Raw genomic sequence first — 18813 nt, forward strand, 5'->3', positions numbered from 1 at the left:
AGCTACGCTTTACTGTTTTACCGCATCGCCTAAGCTTGCCTTGCGGTAATTCGATAACAGAAGAAAACAACTAAAACCATAAACAAGGCCTCTTTTTTACTGAATATCTGCAGTCTATCATTGGTAATGGCATAGAGATGTCAGACAATTTTGCAAATCACATCATTGATTATACATATCCCAGCCGATGAAAGTGGATTTCAATACAATGAACTGGCTACTCACTACGGTTGTAGTGTTTAGCGGGAAAAACTGGGTTTCTGGTATACTCTGAGTTTGTCGTGAAGCTTCCGTCTTTGGTGCGCATAACGTATACCCCATCGGCCCTCGCCGAACACGCAAGTTTAGGAACTTACTCTATGTATTCAAAAGGAAATAATTGGTGTAAACTACAACAAAGAGAAAACGTTGAAGCAAAGCTTCCATGCTTTAAAGCGAGCACATGTACACCGATGGCAAAGGGAGAAAGAAAGCCCTTTTCCCCTGAAAGTCATTGCGGTAGCAGAATCGTGGAGTATTACCCTGTAGTATTAGCAATAAGGACACTTTGTCATCATCATCATCATCATCATCATCATCATCATCATCATCATCATCATCATCATCATCCATGTCCACTGCAGGACGAAGGCCTCTCCCTGCGATCTCCAATTACCCCTATCTTGCGCTAGCGTATTCCAGGAGTAATTGCAGATCGCAGGACACTTTGTAGCATTGTTTAAATGATAATGATGGGGGGAAGGATTATCATGAATGGGGATAAAGTGTCATCCCCCTTCTTTGTTGCTTTGTGCAACTCTCGGGCAGACTTAAGGTTGAAGCCATGTTATTTATTTACTTAGTTTTATTTATTTACTTTGCTGTCATGACGGAATTATCTTTGTCACCATTAATTAGAGAGAGCGGTCACATTCACGCATAAAAGGTTAACTTCAATCACTGAAATCAATTTTATTTTCCAGTATAAATGTAGGAAGGTCATTTCGGGCTAAAGGAGTAGCGAATGAATGATTTTGTGCTAGGTAAGTAGTGGGACGCGTCCCAAAGGACCTTACAAGGCAAGAACAATCGAAAACTGTGCGCACAATTACAACAGTACAATATAGGGATAGATAAAAGCAAGTGAGCGCTGAAATTCCTGGAAATATGAATGCAGCTTAAAAATACAAAAAAAAAACGAAAACAAAACAAAACAAATAAGACATTTTAACATTGTTTTCTGTCAGAGAGAGCATGACAACATAAACGGAAGTTATTATTAGTTGAACTATCGACCAAAGCACATAACTATAGAACTATATTCGTTGTTATATACAGCTTGACAAAAACAGGTAAGGAACATGATTGATAAGTGAAGTGAAATTGACAACTGAACGTACATTTCTAGTGCTATACAATACTTGTACAAGAAGATGAGCGGGACGCGTTAGAGATTAACGAAGTACGACCGTAACTGCTTTCGATTGCAGTGGTCGGAACTCTCTGTGTTTATTGAGAACAAAGGGGGGGGGGGGGGGGGTTGTGAGTTTGCTACTGGTCGACGTAACATGTTCGGAAGTAGGGAATTACCCATGTCGCAAAATTTATTGTATTTGCATTGAGTTCATATCGCTCTAGAAAAACTGTATATGTCATTTATAACGCATACTGCGACAATTTTAGCAGTACGTATATAAATTTTCAATTCGAATAATATTATAATTTGCAAACGCATCTCTTGTGCTTGAATACATGTTCTTCTTTCCTATATAGCGGATTATCTTCTGCTGCAAAATAATAAGTTTGTTATGTTAGTTTTGATAGTAGTACACCATGCTAATGGGCACAGCAATGTAAGTGCGAGTTGACTAATGCATTATTAATTTGTAGTTTAGCCACTAGCATACGCATAGTGTGGCCTGTCCTTGTTAATTAAGCAAGTATTTTTTTTTCCTTTCAGACACCAATAATCAGCATGGAAAGGAGGATTTTGGCAAAAGCCTGGACTTTGACTCTTGGAATCCTTTTCTGCGTTTTGAGAGCCTGCGCTGAAAGAACATGCCTCGTTTCTATGAGAACCGCTGTGCGGCCACAAGACGAGGCAAACTTCAGTGAGAAAGGATCTCTACAACTACTTGAGTGCACTAAAGAGCCGGTGACGTGTTCAGATGGAAGTCTGCCACCGGAACTATTCGGAGACGTGTCTATGCAGACTTCGCTGCAGCGGCAACAACAGCTCGTGTTTCGGAACCGACTCCGGCGAGGCACTGATTGAGCACGACCAAGCCTCGCCATTGAACGTGCCACGTGTGTCATGCGTAGCTGCCGATCTTCACCGCGCAGGCATTTTGCAGACGTATGCTGCAGTTTCAAGCTGCAGCGATGACTGGCCGCAAGACGGTGCCCTTCGCTACTGTGAAGCCGACCACGTGACAAGCGATTCGACCAGCAGCGAAAATGTCGAGCTTGTCACGAGTAAGAGTTCGGGCGTAACGTACAAAAACAGGCAGTGTGCCGTTTGTAACCGTGACACGAAAACATTAATCGATTGGGAAAGCGTGCATTCGGATAGAAAATTACTTCAGGTTAACTCGCGTTACGCGGCTTACTCTAAATTCACACCGCCACACTGCAGTTCGGCGAACGTCACAGACGTAAGAGCGAAGTGGAATTCAGGAATCACCAAGTTCGTGTGCCGGGTCTTCGCACGGCCGCATAATCCGGCTTCAGACGAAACACGGATGGCCACAACCCAGAAGTTCTGTGACATATGCCTTTACACCATCTTTTCGAACGTCGAATGTCGTTCTTTGACGGAAGCCACGGTCGTTGATGAGGATGATCAAGGGGTTATGTTTTCGATTTTCAAAAATGATTCATATGCATCTGCATACCGGGTGCTTAGAAAATTTTCTGTGAATACTGACGTCGTCGCAGGAGCTATATCAGTTTCATTTCTTCTTCTTAAGGTACTTGCGTACGCTCTCGACAGATCCCCACGGTGCTTCATATCACGGTGCACCCTATGCTACGCATTAACATTGCTGGCAGGCCAGATAATAGCATACGCCTCTTTGTGTTTATTTAACAAAGTCAGTTTTATAGTTTACGAGATGTTATTTTTGCTCGTGCTGTACTTTACGCAGTCCTCTTTCCTTTGGACTTTGGTTGTATCGTTCGACATATGGAGGGCGTTAACCACATCGAAGCGGGTGTTAAGGCACAGTAAAACGTTGGTCATTTACGGCGCTTTCGCTTGGAGCACACCTTTCGTGCTGTTTGCCTTGTCATACTTATCACAGTGCGGACCTGTAAACATTACCTTCTTTAAATTTATGGAGGGCCAGCCCCTTCACGTGACTACAGTTGTAACGCCGATAGTTGCTTTCGTGGCAGAACTGTGTTTTTACGTGCACGTAGTCGTACATGTCAGAAAATGCAGGGAAGCGTCGAACGAAATCGAGGTACAAAAGACAACCGGGAGCCAGTCCCGGCTTTTCTTGTTCGTCAAGCTGGCGTTTGTCATGTGTGCCACTGGCCTGTTCCGTGTCGTACTTTCACTGCCGTTCTTTGCGCCAGGCATAAAAAGGAACCTGTTGGCAACGTTAGCCTACAAGTCGGCGTATATATTAAGTGAATTGCTCGGAGGCCTTCCGGGTGCCTATGTGTTTTTCGGTTTCAATGACCACGTAAGACTGTGGAGAATAATTTTCCGCGCATGGAATCAAAGTTCGCGCTGTTTACAATCGAAATCGTATCGTCTTTCTTTGAGGAGACACTGCGACAAGGACATCATTCAGCTCAAAACTCCTAGTTCTTACGAGCGGTGTGATCCAGGAAATATGATACAAGCCTAAAGCGCGTGAAGATCCGTGCGTGCAGTAAACAAACAAACAAACAAACAAACAAACAAACAAACAAACAAACAAACAAACAAACAAACAAACAAACAAACAAACAAACAAACAAACAAACAAACAAACAAACAAACAAACAAACAAACAAACAAACAAACAAACAAACAAATCTGCATATGAAAGCAGAACGTAGATACTGCCACGTCAAAGTGCAAATTACAGACAACAGACATTGCGCTGCAGACGTCTTTACTTGGTACGGTCTGAAGTGCTGTTCGATTACCTTCTAAGAACGCACCAACCAGCCCAGTTCAGCACATTCTCACAGCGCAGTAGATATAATTGCAAAAGAGAGAAGGGATGGAAAGGCGGGGAGGTCAGCCAGACGCACATTCGGTTTTCTCTATCCTACGAAGGGAAAGGGGGTTGAGGACTAAAAGACAGAAAGGAAAGAAAACACTCAGGGTGTCGATTCGTCCGGAGCTGCACATCGAAAGTACAGTTGCTCGGCGAGCACTGCCGACATCAGGAATTGCAGTAAGGCGCGTGTCGCTTTCTGTGCCTGCGAGGAATGGGGCCACAGACCAAGTACTTTTGTCACCATGAATGATCTTGAATCCAGATGATCTAACATGGTGCGGGGACAGCTGCTGAGGAGATGTTCCGTATACTGTTCACACCTGCAATTGTCACTCGAAGGCGTCACTCATCCCAGGGAAGGATGAATAGCTCTTTTTGGCATTCACGAAGAGCCCATAGTTTCTATGGATCATTTTAAAGCCACTGGCAGCTGTAAAAGCACACGGAAAAAAAATGCCCATCTAATGCTATGTTTCAATATCAGATGAAACTAAGCTTCTTTCAAGTTATAAAGAGCCTTGAAACCTACACTAATGTCTGTGTTTATGCGTTTGCGTATGTTTATGTCTGCGCTATGCGAATGATACGCGTGCTCTTACGTGTATGCTTTCGCCATGCAAGGTCACGTGCAACTCCACATATAGAGTGAGCTGCCTTACGCAATGTATAACATTGCGAAGCGGAACGAAGTGTGTGTGTATGACACAGTTTGTATGGTGACGATGCTTGGGAATCCCGAAGTACGCCTGAGTAGCGAAATTGGCGGCTCTAAACAGACCTACCTTCCCATTTTCTACACTAAAGAAAAAAGAACACGTTCGTTCTTAAAGTCACTACTACGCTAAAAATAAACACTCCTTTGTCATTTAAGAGTGTACCCGTTCTGGGGATTTGCCAAGAATGGGGAAATATCCAGTAGCACATGCCCAGTGGTCCATGATTGGGGTGACCCAAAAATAAGAAATATAAGGCAATGTCATCTTCTCTTTAAGGAGAAAGAAAGGTACGTGGGGAGTGAGCGAATATTAAAATAACGTCAAAGACACTAACCACAAGAAAAATTGTGGCAGAACCCACCTCACGATGATTGCCGACGGTAATGCGTTAGCATTGAATCTATACACCGACAGAACATATTGCCACCGGCGAAACGAGGTATGTATGAGGTGTAGGGAGCCTACATGCAACGTCGTTTGAATGTAGGCTCCCTAATGAGGCGTGTACAGCAGCGCCACTTCTCTTTTGGGCTTCCCTAAGAACACTTGGCGCCATTTAGCGCCGCCACCGCGAAGCTTGCGCGTGGCCTCCGAAATGCATGGCGCGCTGAGAAAGGTGCGAACGCTGAGAAACGTGCCATGCGGCAACCGGGCTCCTCTCTCATGCTTCGATGGATGGATGGATGCTATGAGCGTCCCCTTTGAAATGGGGTGGTGGGTTGCGCCACCAATCTCTTGTTATTATTTTGCCTAATGTCCTACCTTATATTTTTGAGAAACACACATAAATACAAAGAATTCCAGGCATCAACCCTTTTGAACCATTACTAGGAAATCTGTTTCTGTACGTCTCCGTTGTTTGTGGTCTCCCTATTTTTCTGCCACCAAACCTCCAACCGCCTCTTACTAATCTCTACAGCTGACATGTTTACTTTGTCCGTGCTGTCCCTGAACCCAAGGGTTTCATGGAGGTCAGAGGAGCCTAGACTTGCAGCTGGGTAGATTTATTCACATTCCAATAAAACATGTTCCACCGTTTCTCTAGCTTTACCACAGCAAGCACATGCGGCTTCGTCCTTGGTGTACTTCGCTTTATAACTGCGCGTTCTAAGGCATTCTGATCTCGCTTCGAAAAATAAGGAGCTTCCCTTTGAGTTATCATAAATTGTTTCTTTCCTGATTTCCTTTTTTACTTTGAGGTAGTTAGTCATAGCAGCTGGTTTCTTTTCCATTGCCGCCACCCATAACCTTGTCTCAGCCTCTCTCACTTTGCGTTTGTCGTTCTTTGTTACCATGTTGCTGGCCATACCGGTCGCATAATTGCGGGTAAGCTTCCTAGTTCTTTTCCTCCACTGTGAGTCAATGTTTTGCCTGTAGAAATACCTGAACACTCTTGCACCCCATCTACTTTGTTCCATTTTCCTCAGTTGTTCTTCAAAATCAATTTTACTTTAAGTCTCCCTTACTTCAAAACTTGTCCAGCCCATATCATCCTGCACAGCTTCATTAGTAGTCTTCCCATGGGCGCCCAACGCGAGGCGTCCCACTGACCTTTGGTTGCAATCGAGTCCTGATTGTACCCCTGACTTCAAGCAAACAACTGCATATCCAAATGTAAGCCCTGGAACCATTATACTTTTCCACATACTCCGGAGCACCTCGTACCTATTGTATCCCCATAGCGCCCTGTGTTTCGTTATGGCCGCATTTCTCTTCCCTATTGCTGCTGTTTTCTCCCGTGTCTCCAGATATCTATCGCCTTCGTTTATCCATATACCAAGGTATTTGTATTCTTTTACCCGAGGTATTTCCTGGCCCTGAATCAACACTGTCTGTTCACTGTTTTCATTGAATACCATAAAACCTGATTTTTTAACACTAAATTTTAATCCTAACTTCTCACATTCCTCTCCACAGATATCAGCCAGACGTTGCATATCACTTTGCTTGTTAGCAAGCAACACAATGTCTTCCGCATAAAATAAACCTGGAAGCTGCTGCTCAACTATTGTGCCGGCTTGCTTGTATGAGAGGTTAAACTCGATATTGATTCCTTCTAGCGTTCTTTCCATCCTTACCACGTACATCATAAACAGCAGCGGGGATAAAGGGCAACCCTTTATCAGTCCCTTCTTGATATCAACTTTATCCTCGCTCGTCATCCCTCCCCATTCAACGCAAACAGCATTTTCTCGGTAAATCTCCCTCAATAGCTGTATACAGTCGTTGCCTATACCTTCCCCTTCTAGAATATTCCACAGAATGCTGCGATCTACGTTGTCATACGCTCCGGTAATGTCTAGAAAAGTCACATATAGTGGTCTCCTTTCTTTTCTGGATATTTCAATACACTCAGTATAAGGACAAATAAGTTATCATCGAGCCGCCTACCGATTCTGAAACCATTCTGAAGTTCTCCCAATATGCCATTATTCTCTGCCCATGCTTGCAGCTGCAATTTAATCGCCTGCATGGCTAACCTGTATATTACCGATGTAATGGTCAGCGGTCGATAAGAGTGAATTTTATTTTTTCCCCTTACCTTTATAAATTAATTTCATCCTACTTTGTCTCCAACTGTCTGGTATTCGCCTATGTTGTAAGCATTTTGCTACTGCTTTCAACAGAGCTTCCTTACTTTTTGGTCCTAGCTCATTAATCAGTCTAACGGGAACCTCGTCTAAACCTGTGGCTGTGCGTTTAGGAATTTTCTCTTCAGCTTTCTTCCAGTTGAAATTACTCAGCACCAACTCCTTTTCCGTCTGGTTTTCGTTCATTCTCTTTGTTTCCTAAGAAACCACCTCGCCATTGCCCGGATATGATTCGCATGTTATTTTTCGAACATACTTTAATGCCGCATCCCCTTCCAGTTTATTTCCATCTTCGTCAAGGACATGTTGCTGTACTGTTCCCAACTTCCTGCCTAATACGTTAATGTGGTTCCAAAATATTCTAGGTGCGGCCTTCTTTTGCGCACGTATTTCTGACAACCAACGTTCACTTTAACCTGCTTAACTTGCTTGAACTAATATTTGAACCATGTTTTTTTTTTCGGCGGTATATTTCCCATTTTCTGTCTATTTCATCCTGCGGCAACTGTGAATTTTTTGCCTGTCTGTGTTCTGGTGATGCTTTCTTTCGTTCGTCGATCGCCTCCCGTATCTCCCTGTTCCACCAGCTTCTCGGCTTCCTTTTTCCTTTCCAACAAGCATGTGGCTTCTCTTTCCTCATTTCTTTCGTCATTATACTTACAAGCTTACCATATTCCCACTACATTTGTCAAGTTCTTCCTCGACTCTTGTGGCTATATTTGCTATTTGTTCATTGCTGAAATTTTGACTGGTCATTCTTCGTTTCTTGCTCTCTTTGCCAACTACATATCCCATTTTCAAAATGATGCGTTTATGGTCACTCCCTATGCTGCTATCCCCTTCTTCGTCGATCACCATTTCTTTCAACTTATCATAAACTACTTCTGTCATCAGACAGTAATCGATGGCCGATTGTCTATTTCCGCCTTCCCATGCGATCTGGCCATCACATTTTGGCCCCATGTTCACGATAATCGGAGGGCATGTTGCTCACAGAGATCTAGCCTTAACCTCCCGTTGTTGTCGGTATAACCATCTAGATCCTGCATGTGGGCATTCATTTCACCCAACATGATAATTTCGCCATCCATCCCGAAACTCTTAATATCCGCACTTAGGCATTTAACTAACTATTCATTCTTTTCTTTGCAATTTTTCCCTGTCCATAAATACGTCACTCCCAGCCAAGTTTTCTTTCCACTGACTGTGCCTGATAGCCAAAGGTGCTCTTGACACTTTGAATTTACTCTTTCCCACTTGGCCCCTTGATGTATGAGCATTTCAACTCCCCCTCCCTTTCTTTCCAATTTGGTTAGGTTGCACCCTTCCCAAACGTAATTCTCAATCATTGATAGCTCTTCTAAGTCTCTAAGGAGCGTTCCTGTAAACGCGTACACAACTATTTGTTCTCTATTTAACTGCTCCTCAATCTCTAACCACTTTTCTTTTCTTCTACCACCCTGCATGTTTATATAACCTATTGCGCAGCGAGCTCTTTTCTTTCTCGTTTTTCTCTTGCTAGCGGTGCTGTTAGTCAGAGGTTCCCCTAAGGGACCTTCTTCATTCCTACTTACCCTGGCCTCGTTAGCGCCCGTGGGCCCCCCAAAAAGCAATTGCACGACCAGCGAGTCGCCAGCCCACTTCACGTCCAAGCCTGTGATCGAAGTGGATTCCGTCCCCTTGAAAGCCACGATACCTTCTGACTTGCCTGTTGACTTCCACAACCTCGAAACCTTTCTCTCGGCTCACTTGCCAAATCGCCTCATTAGTGGCCGCAACTGCTCTTTGTACGTTAATGTCACGTACAGGTACATCCGGCACAGTGCATACCACAATCTGCACCCGTGGAGACACCTCGCGTAAGTCGTCTACACCCTTTGCCAAACGCTGGGCTATTCCCGCCCCTTTCCTGCTCAGCGCGTCATTTAAGCAGCCCGCTATTATTACAAGGTTGCGTGCCTGAGCATTCTCCGCGAACTTCAGTCTGGACACGTTGCGCCATCTAGTGGCACTGCCCCGAAGTCCACGCTTGGCCTTCGAGACTAGAAAGCGTGGCGCGGCGGTGCCTTCGAACGCTGAGAATTGTTCCCCCGCTTGCCGCACAAGTACTCAGTGGCACATATTCAGTAACCCAAGTTAGCGAGAGTATAGCGGCTCCTTCGTCTTCCTAGATTGCAGCCTCACTTGGCCTAAAGGCCAAGATGGACATGCTCCTGTGCCATGCTCGGGCTCCTCGAGGCACGCGCTCGAGAGAATTAAAAAAAAATCGCTTTTTTCTTGCTTTCTATTCTGGACGGTCGTCTACCTGTCGGCCAACCAACGACACGTCTTATGGGCTATAAGGCCTCGTTCCGATCCCTATAGCGTGGGGACCCGGACGTGATTTGAACATGCAACCCCCTGGGAATCAACGCTGCACCCATGGAATTGTCAGGCAACGTCACGGTACGCGACGTGGTTGACACCGGCACAGGTATCGTGCCCCCGGCAACGAACGAGACAACAGCTGCGGCCTCGGAAAGTGTCTCGGTGGTCCAGCTACAACTACCACAATTCTGGCCACATAACTTTGCCGTGTGGTTTACCCAGGTTGAAACTGCTTTCGACCTTCGACGCATCACTGCTCAAAAAAAAAAAAACCAATGTAGCTGCTTGTGCTCTCGGCCCTCTCGTCCGAAGTCGCCTGAGAATTTAGCGACGAAATCACCGCTGCCCATTCCAGACACACCGTACGACCATTTGAAGGCGGTTGTGCTCGCACGCAAGACTGCTTCCGAGTACAGGCGCCTACTACGGCTGCTCAATATGGAAGAACTCGGCCACAGGCGCCCGTCACAGCTGCTTTGTGACATGCGACAACTCCTGCATGGCTGCGGGCAGGACAGGGACAGCCCAATTCTTCGCTAGCTGTTTCTTCATTGATTGCCACAAAATATCGGCGTGGCATTAGCCAGAGCACCTGATTTTCGGCTGGAAAAGCTTGCGGAGCTCGCTGACCGCGTCGCACATTACGCCAGCACGAGCACCGTCGCGGCGACAACTGCAATTACACCTTCAAACCTTGAGGCCCGTCAGACGCGATAGGAGACGAAGATTGACTACCTCGCTGAGCAGAACGCTGTGGTAGATTTTCGCCTCGTCACCGCCGTCGCTCTCCAGCCGACGACAACCGTCGCTATCACCTTCAAGGTCAAGATTGCACGGCGAAGGTTACTGCTGGTACCATCACAACTTTGGTGCTAGCGCATGCCGGTACCTATATAGTCCTTGCCGCTGACAGGGAAACTCAACAGCGAGTCATCACTCATGGCGGCCCATGACTCCTGCACATCAACGAGCCACTTCCTTTACGTCACCGACAACCTCTTCGGTCACTGTTTCTTGGTTGACACGGGTGCTGAGGCCAATCATCTGGGCGGGGCCTCTCCTGCCTTTTTAAGTTGTACCCGACTATAGAGTCCACGTTCTCACGTATCAGTCAACGCCGTGAAAGAGGTTAGACAGATACCGGCAGAGCGAAAACTGCTTGAAGTATCCAAAAAATCTCAATCGCATTAAAAAAAGAAAGGTGTCTTAAAAAGCGACTGAAAAAAAAATGTCGCAGTCTCACCCGAAAGGCGAAGCATCAATTGCGATAGCAAATTAGTAGAGAGCTATTCGGAGTAGGGATAGTAGTTTTATCGGCTGCATAAACTTGGACACATTCGCTTTCTAACTGAATTGACAAGCGTGGTGTCAGCGCGCACAAGCAAACATGAATAGATCCCACTGAATGACCGCAAACAACGACTGTCAAAACGCTGGAAGCAAGCGCAGCCGCCGCAGCAGGCGAAGGTTCGTGCGGTCTATCGCTGCAACGGAAACTGAGCGGCGAATGCACAGCGCATACAACGTTCAGAGCCGTGTGGAGATGAGAAACGGTGCGGGCGACCACCACAGCCGGGCGAAGTACAAACACAGTTATTGGCAGAGCATAAGCTGCCCCCCCCCTCCCTCCCACGCTGCCTTCCCGCTTTCTTGCTTTCGCGTGGGAGATTGAGTGGCCAGTTCTCCTTGCGCTCGGTTGCAAGATACGCATTTCGTGCCGCAGCACAGCGTCGCCCCACCTCCCTCCTTCCCATACCCCCACGGCCTTTCGCGCGACGGTCGCGTTTGCTTTCCGCCGTGCGTTCGCTCTCCGTGATAGCGCGCGGGGAATACGGCGCGCGGTGACGATTTTATCTCCCTTGGACTTTATGCGGAAACTCATGGCGACGGCGACGCCGAATGGCAGAAATCCGGTTGAAGTGTCCACATAATTGCTATCGCAATAAAACAAAGAGCCAGCAAATCCCACGCCCTGTGGGAATCGATGTTATGCGAAGCAGTGTGCGGGAAGCCTACCAAGTTAACGAAACGGCAGTGAGAGCACCAAGACGTAGGTGGCTGTTTCAGGATCTACATGACACGCATGTCATGACCTATAATTTATGTCCAAACCCATTTCAGTAGTTTTTCAGGGTTAATCTTTTTCTCTAGTCATTGTCATTTTTGCCGAGTCATGCTCATGACTATGACTTCTACCATCATCCTTTAGTGTTTCCTTCACTTAGTACCAATGTGCGAGCCCCTTCTAGTTACATACCAAGTTAACGAAACGACCGTGAGAGCACCAAGACGTAGGCGACTGTTTCATGACCTACATGACACACATGTCATGATATTCATGTCATGACCTATCATTTATGTTCGTCATACATTCTTGTCATACTATGCCAACTTTGGTACCTACTAAGCTAACGAAACGACCATGAGAGCACCAAGACGTAGGCAACTATGTAGATAGATCGATAGATAGATAGATAGATAGATAGATGAATAGATAGATAGATAGATAGATAGATAGATAGATAGATAGATAGATAGATAGATAGATAGATAGATAGATAGATAGATACTGTTGGAGTGGCAAATGTTCGCCAAGAAATGCTTGGGCATTTGAAAAAAAATTAGCAGTGGCTTATCTCGGCTATGCCAGATATACGTAACGTGAGCTAAGGTTCAGCTGGTTATTCTTAGCTTTCCTGGTTGTCTATGATTAGCTTGATTATCATGCTTACTGCTGCGTCAATGACACACACACGGTATACGCATTATGTGACACATGTATATTTATCTTTTTTTGCTCAACGTCTGGTTGCTTCTCTATTGCCACAAAGACGGCTCGGTGGTCAGTGTAGTAACACGCTGCCGTCTCTATGGCCCCAACGCAGTATTTGGAATTGATTGTCTGTCTCTGATACACAGATCATGGTGGTTCCCCATTGGGTCGTCTGTACAGTTGGAACACTGGCTAAGTCCAGCTTAAACGTGTCCTTCAAAGGAACACCAAGAGCGTCTGGAGCACGATTGAAGTCACCAGCCACCACACACAGTTCACTTGCTTGTTCACTTGGTATAGCCTTATCCGTGGCTATATCACACTGGCAAACGCCCCGTTATATGTATACCCCCACTGATACCTCTGCGCATGCGCACAAAATGAGAGGCGCTATCAAGCGGCTCCGGCGCAGCGTCAGACTTGGCTACTGCGCAACGGAGACGCACAGCAGGGCACGCGCCGGCGCCACTGCGTCTGCCACGGCTATGACGTCACTCCTCTGGAATGCGCAGAGCGGCGAGGCGCGCGCGGCGGCGGCGGTTTCGGCGCGCCAGCTGTGCGGCGTGTGACGTCACTGCTCCTCGCGCATGCGCAGCACGGCTCTCCAGTAGCAACGCGTAAGTGCTCAACCTCGGCCAGTGTAGCTCACGCTACAAAAATTCGTCGGCCCTTCCGTGAAAATCCGTGAAAATGCCAATCCGTGAAAATGGTTAACCAGCGAAGCTGAAACTTGCGGCCCCAGTGTTTCATCATCATCAGCAGCAGCAGCACCAGCCTATATTTATGTCCACTGCAAGACACAAATAACCCGGTGTTTATCACTGGGTTAATGCCGAGGGTTCATTAGAGCATTTCTCAATTCTGAGGTTACAAACATGTTCGGCTGTGACGGAGAGAACGACGTCACTGACGGTATGCCAGCAGTCCGCTGTTGTCGCTTGCGTTCGATGTCTCGAGTTTGCTAGGCGGCGTGGTTAGCAGCATTCGCTTACCATTTCCGCTTGCGATTCTTAGAAATTAAATTGCTACAAAATTAAATCTGTCCATTAGGTAAGACAATGAATGGCTCTTACCCCATTAAGCAATGGCTCATACCCCCGTAAACGCGGCCTCCCCATTACGACGACAGAGGAGAAGTGAAATTCTACGCTGGAATGATTAGCGGCAACTACAACTCTTCTAGTACACTGTAGCGGCAACGCAGCCAGCTGTGGAAGCAGACGACGACGACGAACGCGGTGGCACGAGCACGTGCCTAGTACGAGCACGAGCCAACGAGACAGCTGCCGAAGACGACGACGACGACGCCCGAGCCAATGCTGATGATGATAGTATTATGTGGATAGGCGATTTTGCCTAGCCATATAAAGCTTCGCTTTAATATATACGTACCATTGTTTGTGTCTTTTCAAGCAGGGGTGAACTCAAGAGTTTTATGAGATACACAAGAACAATACCACAGTGTCGGTTCCTTTGTACACTGTCGGCATTTGCCATTCCACTACCATGAGCGCCACCGCGGTGGTTCTTTGAGCAGCGTTCCTAGCTTACCGTTGCGTTACAAAAATAGTTAAAGGGGTCTGCACCTTTGCTAATGTTCCCACCTCATCCGCTTTGAAAATTTAATGGATGTAGTTTCTTGGCGTCTCTTGCTTCAGCCGCTGCATTCTTTTCCGCACCGTGAGCATGGCTGCGCGAATATCGGGTACAATAAATTCTAAGGTGCTTTAAAGCCTTCAAAAACGAGACTGCCCAAAATCGCTCGGAAAAAGAACAGCATGCATATTATTCCAACATGCCACATGCAGAGTGCCTGCAGCATGTTGAAATGAGATACGGTTACATGGTTATGAAGTGAGATTAGAGAAGGGTTTTTAAAATGAGATGAAATACACAGTTCTCATGGCGCCAGCTCCAAACACTGTCCTTTCAAATTAAGAGCGAATTAGCTTATCCTTAAAGAAATGGTCAGGAAAAATTTGGCACACAGCGAGGCAAGTAATATTTCCCGACATCGTGGACGTCGCCGCCGCAGGTCTTCGAGGCAGACTACGGCTGCTGTGATGGAGAGGACTTTACATTTACCGTACCTCTTACCATTCTAGTGCCGCACGCTTTAGACGTTGAGGACACGTCGGAGATAGAAGCCGGCAAGCCTGACAGTTCGGAGCAATGGCCGGCTCTATCGCCTGCACAGATAGTCAAGAAGTCGCAGCGTGCTGCCTCTACTCTGACGTGCCCTAGACCTGCTGATGAGGTACCCGTTGCGATTCGACAAGTCATATCCATACAACGAATATTAATAAAAGTTATCCGTGTCCTTTTAGGTAACCAGATCACTGCGTGTGCTGCATAGCGCATTGCATGTACTTGACACACTGGGTGTAATGCTGGAATTCGCTTGATTAGATCAACGCTTCATATGCTAATGCCATTTTGTGCACAAAATATTCCAAAGGGGCTCGCCCATTACCATCACAGAAGATGGTGCGATTCCTTAAATTCATTGCCTGTGCGAATTGTGGAATGAGAACGACTACACACTTCAGCGCGTTTTAGGGGCGAAGCTCCTTAGGGTGTGGGTCGTTCCCTCCTCTGTAGTAGTAGTAGTAGTATGTAGCCACCTGTAGTTTTATGAAGTGTTCACTAGATGGCGTTCCGGTTCCACTTCCGGTTCCAGTTCCACTTCTGGTTCCACTTCCGGTTCCGCTTCCGGTTCCGGTTCCACTTTGCGCGCGTTCGGTGCGAACGCGGGCAAAACGCCGACGGCGTCGACAACAGTTCTGCGCGTTGCTGGTGCTGCTGCATGTCCAAGTTTATACAGCTGATAAAACTACCTTGAGTCGACCCCATGGCTGCTTCGCATACTACTCAGGGTTCCCCTACGGGAAGATGGTGTAATTTTCTCTCTCGTTCCCGACGCGCGCTCTCTTTATCTCTCGTCCGTAGCTGTGGTTTACCCGAATGATCCCCCGATGCTTCGCCCACTGATCATCATTCACTTCGTGGATATGCTGTGATTTTTTTTTTTACTTCGCGCCTGTGTTGTGCTCTCCCTGATGGTGTACTGTCTCTCTTCATTGATCTCTTAACCTACATTTTTCCCTTTCCCATGTGCAGGGTAGCAAACCAGATATTGCCATTTCGTTAACCTCCCTTCGTTTCTCTCTTCCCCCCTCTCTCTCTCTTGAGCGGCTGCAGCACCAGGAACATTTTATGCGCAGCGGCCACGAAGAACAAGGTACATAGACACTTATGTGCTTAGTTCGAAATGCATGTTAATTAACCGCATATGATAACTATTGATCTGCTCTACGGCGTCTCTTATAGCCCTTTATGCAGCTCCGACGCTTAAACCCCGAATAATAAAGCGAAACATATTCCAGACAGACCAGTATGACTGGAAACCCATTCAAATGCAATTTCATGACCGAAAGTTCCTGCGGCGTGCATGTGTAAGCTTTGCAATTTTTATGATGATTTTATTGTGTGTAACTTATTGCACGTACGTTGCAAATCTGCTAAGGTGCTGACTCTGAACCGATCTACAGGTTGTTTATTTCTTGCAATAAACGCAGTCTCTTATCTCTAAAATCGCGTACAGTTCTGTAGTCGTTGCTATGCAGCCGCTTAGAATTAAGCTCAGCTGGTGCGTGGTCAGGGTGGTAACGTCAACAGTAGAGCGTCATAAAGCGCTATGCTGAAACCTTTTATTAACCAAGTGCAGCAAAAACTCTTTGGTGAGTTCACCGTTCATACCTTTTCCTGTAAATTACGTCACTGAAGCCCTGTCGTGCTAAAAAGCCAACAACTGTCATGTATGGATTGTGATCTTGTGAACTTATAGCGCAGGGTAACAAGGGCCGAGTAATCACAAAACGTTTTATACGTAACAGCTTTTCTCGATTGGCCGGCGTTCAGGTGACAGCTACTCATTTTAGAGGCCGACGTGGCAACAGGGCGAACGCTGATGCCATGGCAATTCGCATCCTGCACGTATGCAACAGAAGTACTTGTGTATACGAGACATGATATGCCTGGTGTATTTTCTTAGAGGAGCAGAAGACAGCAGACGAAGCAACTCAAAAGGTTATGTCAACCCCACATCGGCAATCGTAATGTTACACAAATTGAAACGTATATAGTTTATATCTTTTATCAAGAGATCAATCATTGAATGCTTTATTTCAGCTTCTTGCACAGGGGATGTACAATAACTGGATGTACAACAACTGGATGTTCAGAAATCTCTTGCGCACTGCAATATAAATACTTTTGAGAGTTGAAAATCAGCTGAAAGGCGATCTGTCCGTTTAACCAGCTATGTAGGGGAGGATGACACTTTACAGCTCTGGTTTCCGAACTTATGGTCAGTCACGGACGTTTTGAATGGCTGCCATTTTATTCGGACGTCAGCGTGAGTGTGTCTTTTATATCGATTTTTATTCCGCAACGAAAGCACCATGTACCCTCCAAAACAAACCAGAACCAAAATGGTCCACGACAAACGGGACATATTTGGCACAGCCGGGATGTTTTAGATGTGTTTTCGGTGTTTTATACATCACTCAGACCATGAATTAAAAAGAGAGGCAAATGCTTGCACACCAATAACGAAAGTCATGCCGTCATACCAAATGGATAACAGTGGAACTTTTACGCCAGGTTGAAAGTCGATCTCATTTGCTATTTCCGGCTTGATATGAAGGGACACATCATTATTTGGAGTGGTCGTATGGAATATTTCAGAAACGTTTGCCTTGTTGTTCTTTTGATAGACATCATGTATCCAGGGTGCAACTCAAATGTGAAAATGGTGACCTGCTGTCGACAGAAGAATCTGCCGAAAATTTTAATCAGCATTTTGCTTCAGTTTTCTCAGAAGAGCTGCCGCTACTACGATGCTTCAAGTGCAAGCAATTTCGCACGAGTTTGCAACTATCTCGATAACAGAAACAGGCGTAGCACGTGCAATAGAGAGGCTACCATGCAAAACGTGCCCTGGACCTGATGGTATCACTGCAAAACTTTTGAAGCTAACATCTGATAACTCATCTTACATTTTATCACTATCATTTATCACTATTATAGATACCCAGTGTCCAGCAGTCACTGGACACTGGGTATCTTCCTGATGAGTGGAAGATTGCGCATGTCATTCCTTGCTTTAAATCTGGAGACAAGCACTTAGCTAACAATTACCGTCCTATTTCTCTTACGTCTATTGGCTGCAAACTTCTTGAACATATCATTTACAGTCACATAATGTCTCACATTGAATCTAATAAATTACTTTTTGAAAACCAACACGGCTTTCAGAAAAACAGACCCTGTAACACCCAGTTGTTTGAGCTAGTAACCGATTTACACAACTCCATCAATAGTTCATTTTTCATCGATGCAATTTTTATTGACTTCTCTAAAGCATTCGATCGCGTCCCTCACCAACGTCTACTCACAAAACTATGTAGCCTACAGCTAGATGACAAAACATTTATGTGGATTAAGGGTTTTCTTAGTAACAGACTTCAGAGTGTTAAAATCGATGAGTATGTATCTAACCACACGCATGTCAAGTCGGGAGTCCCACAAGGATCAGTTTTGGGACCGTTATTATTTTTAATCTACATAGCGACAATATAGCGACCAACATGCAGTGTTCCATACGTCTTTTTGCAGACGACTGCGTAATATATAAAGAAATAACAAACCAGAATGACACATTGACCCTGCAATCTGACTTAACGACTCTTTCAGAATGGTGCAGTAAATGGCAGATGAAAATTAACATTGAGAAAACTAAACACGTTAAATTTGGTCCCAGTCTCAATTTATTGCCTAACGAATACCTAATTAACGATTCTGCAGTAGAATCAATTTCATCGATTAAATACTTAGGACTCCTGTTCAAGTACAATCTAAAATGGAATGATCATGTAGAATTAATCACTAGCAAAGCATTTAGAAAGCTTGGCGTTCTAAAACGTCGCCTACGCCTTGCTAATTCAGGCACTAAACTTCAGGCATTTGATTCGTTAATTAAACCATCATTATAGTACGCGTCCAACATATGGCATCCCCATCAAGCTTACCTTACCGACATGCTGGAATCCATTCAAAGTAAATCCGCTAGATTCATCTCGTCCTCGTATTCTAGTTATCACAGTGTG

At 45.6% G+C, this 18813-nt stretch overlaps 1 protein-coding gene across 2 annotated transcripts in view; it reads left to right on the forward strand.

Annotated features, from left to right (window-relative positions):
• Positions 1-5048, forward strand: part of LOC125943268 (uncharacterized) — a 37839-nt gene extending 32791 nt beyond the window's left edge. For both annotated transcript variants that reach the window (XM_049662132.1, XM_049662131.1), the window contains exon 2: positions 1940-5048. In XM_049662132.1, coding sequence (XP_049518089.1) covers positions 2148-3836 — 1689 coding nt within the window. In that variant the 5' untranslated portion in view covers positions 1940-2147 and the 3' untranslated portion in view covers positions 3837-5048. The remainder of the gene's footprint in view (positions 1-1939) is intronic.
• Positions 5049-18813: the final 13765 nt, after the last annotated feature.

This window comes from Dermacentor silvarum, chromosome 2 (genome assembly GCF_013339745.2).
Source record: "Dermacentor silvarum isolate Dsil-2018 chromosome 2, BIME_Dsil_1.4, whole genome shotgun sequence".
Lineage (NCBI taxonomy): Eukaryota > Metazoa > Arthropoda > Arachnida > Ixodida > Ixodidae > Dermacentor > Dermacentor silvarum.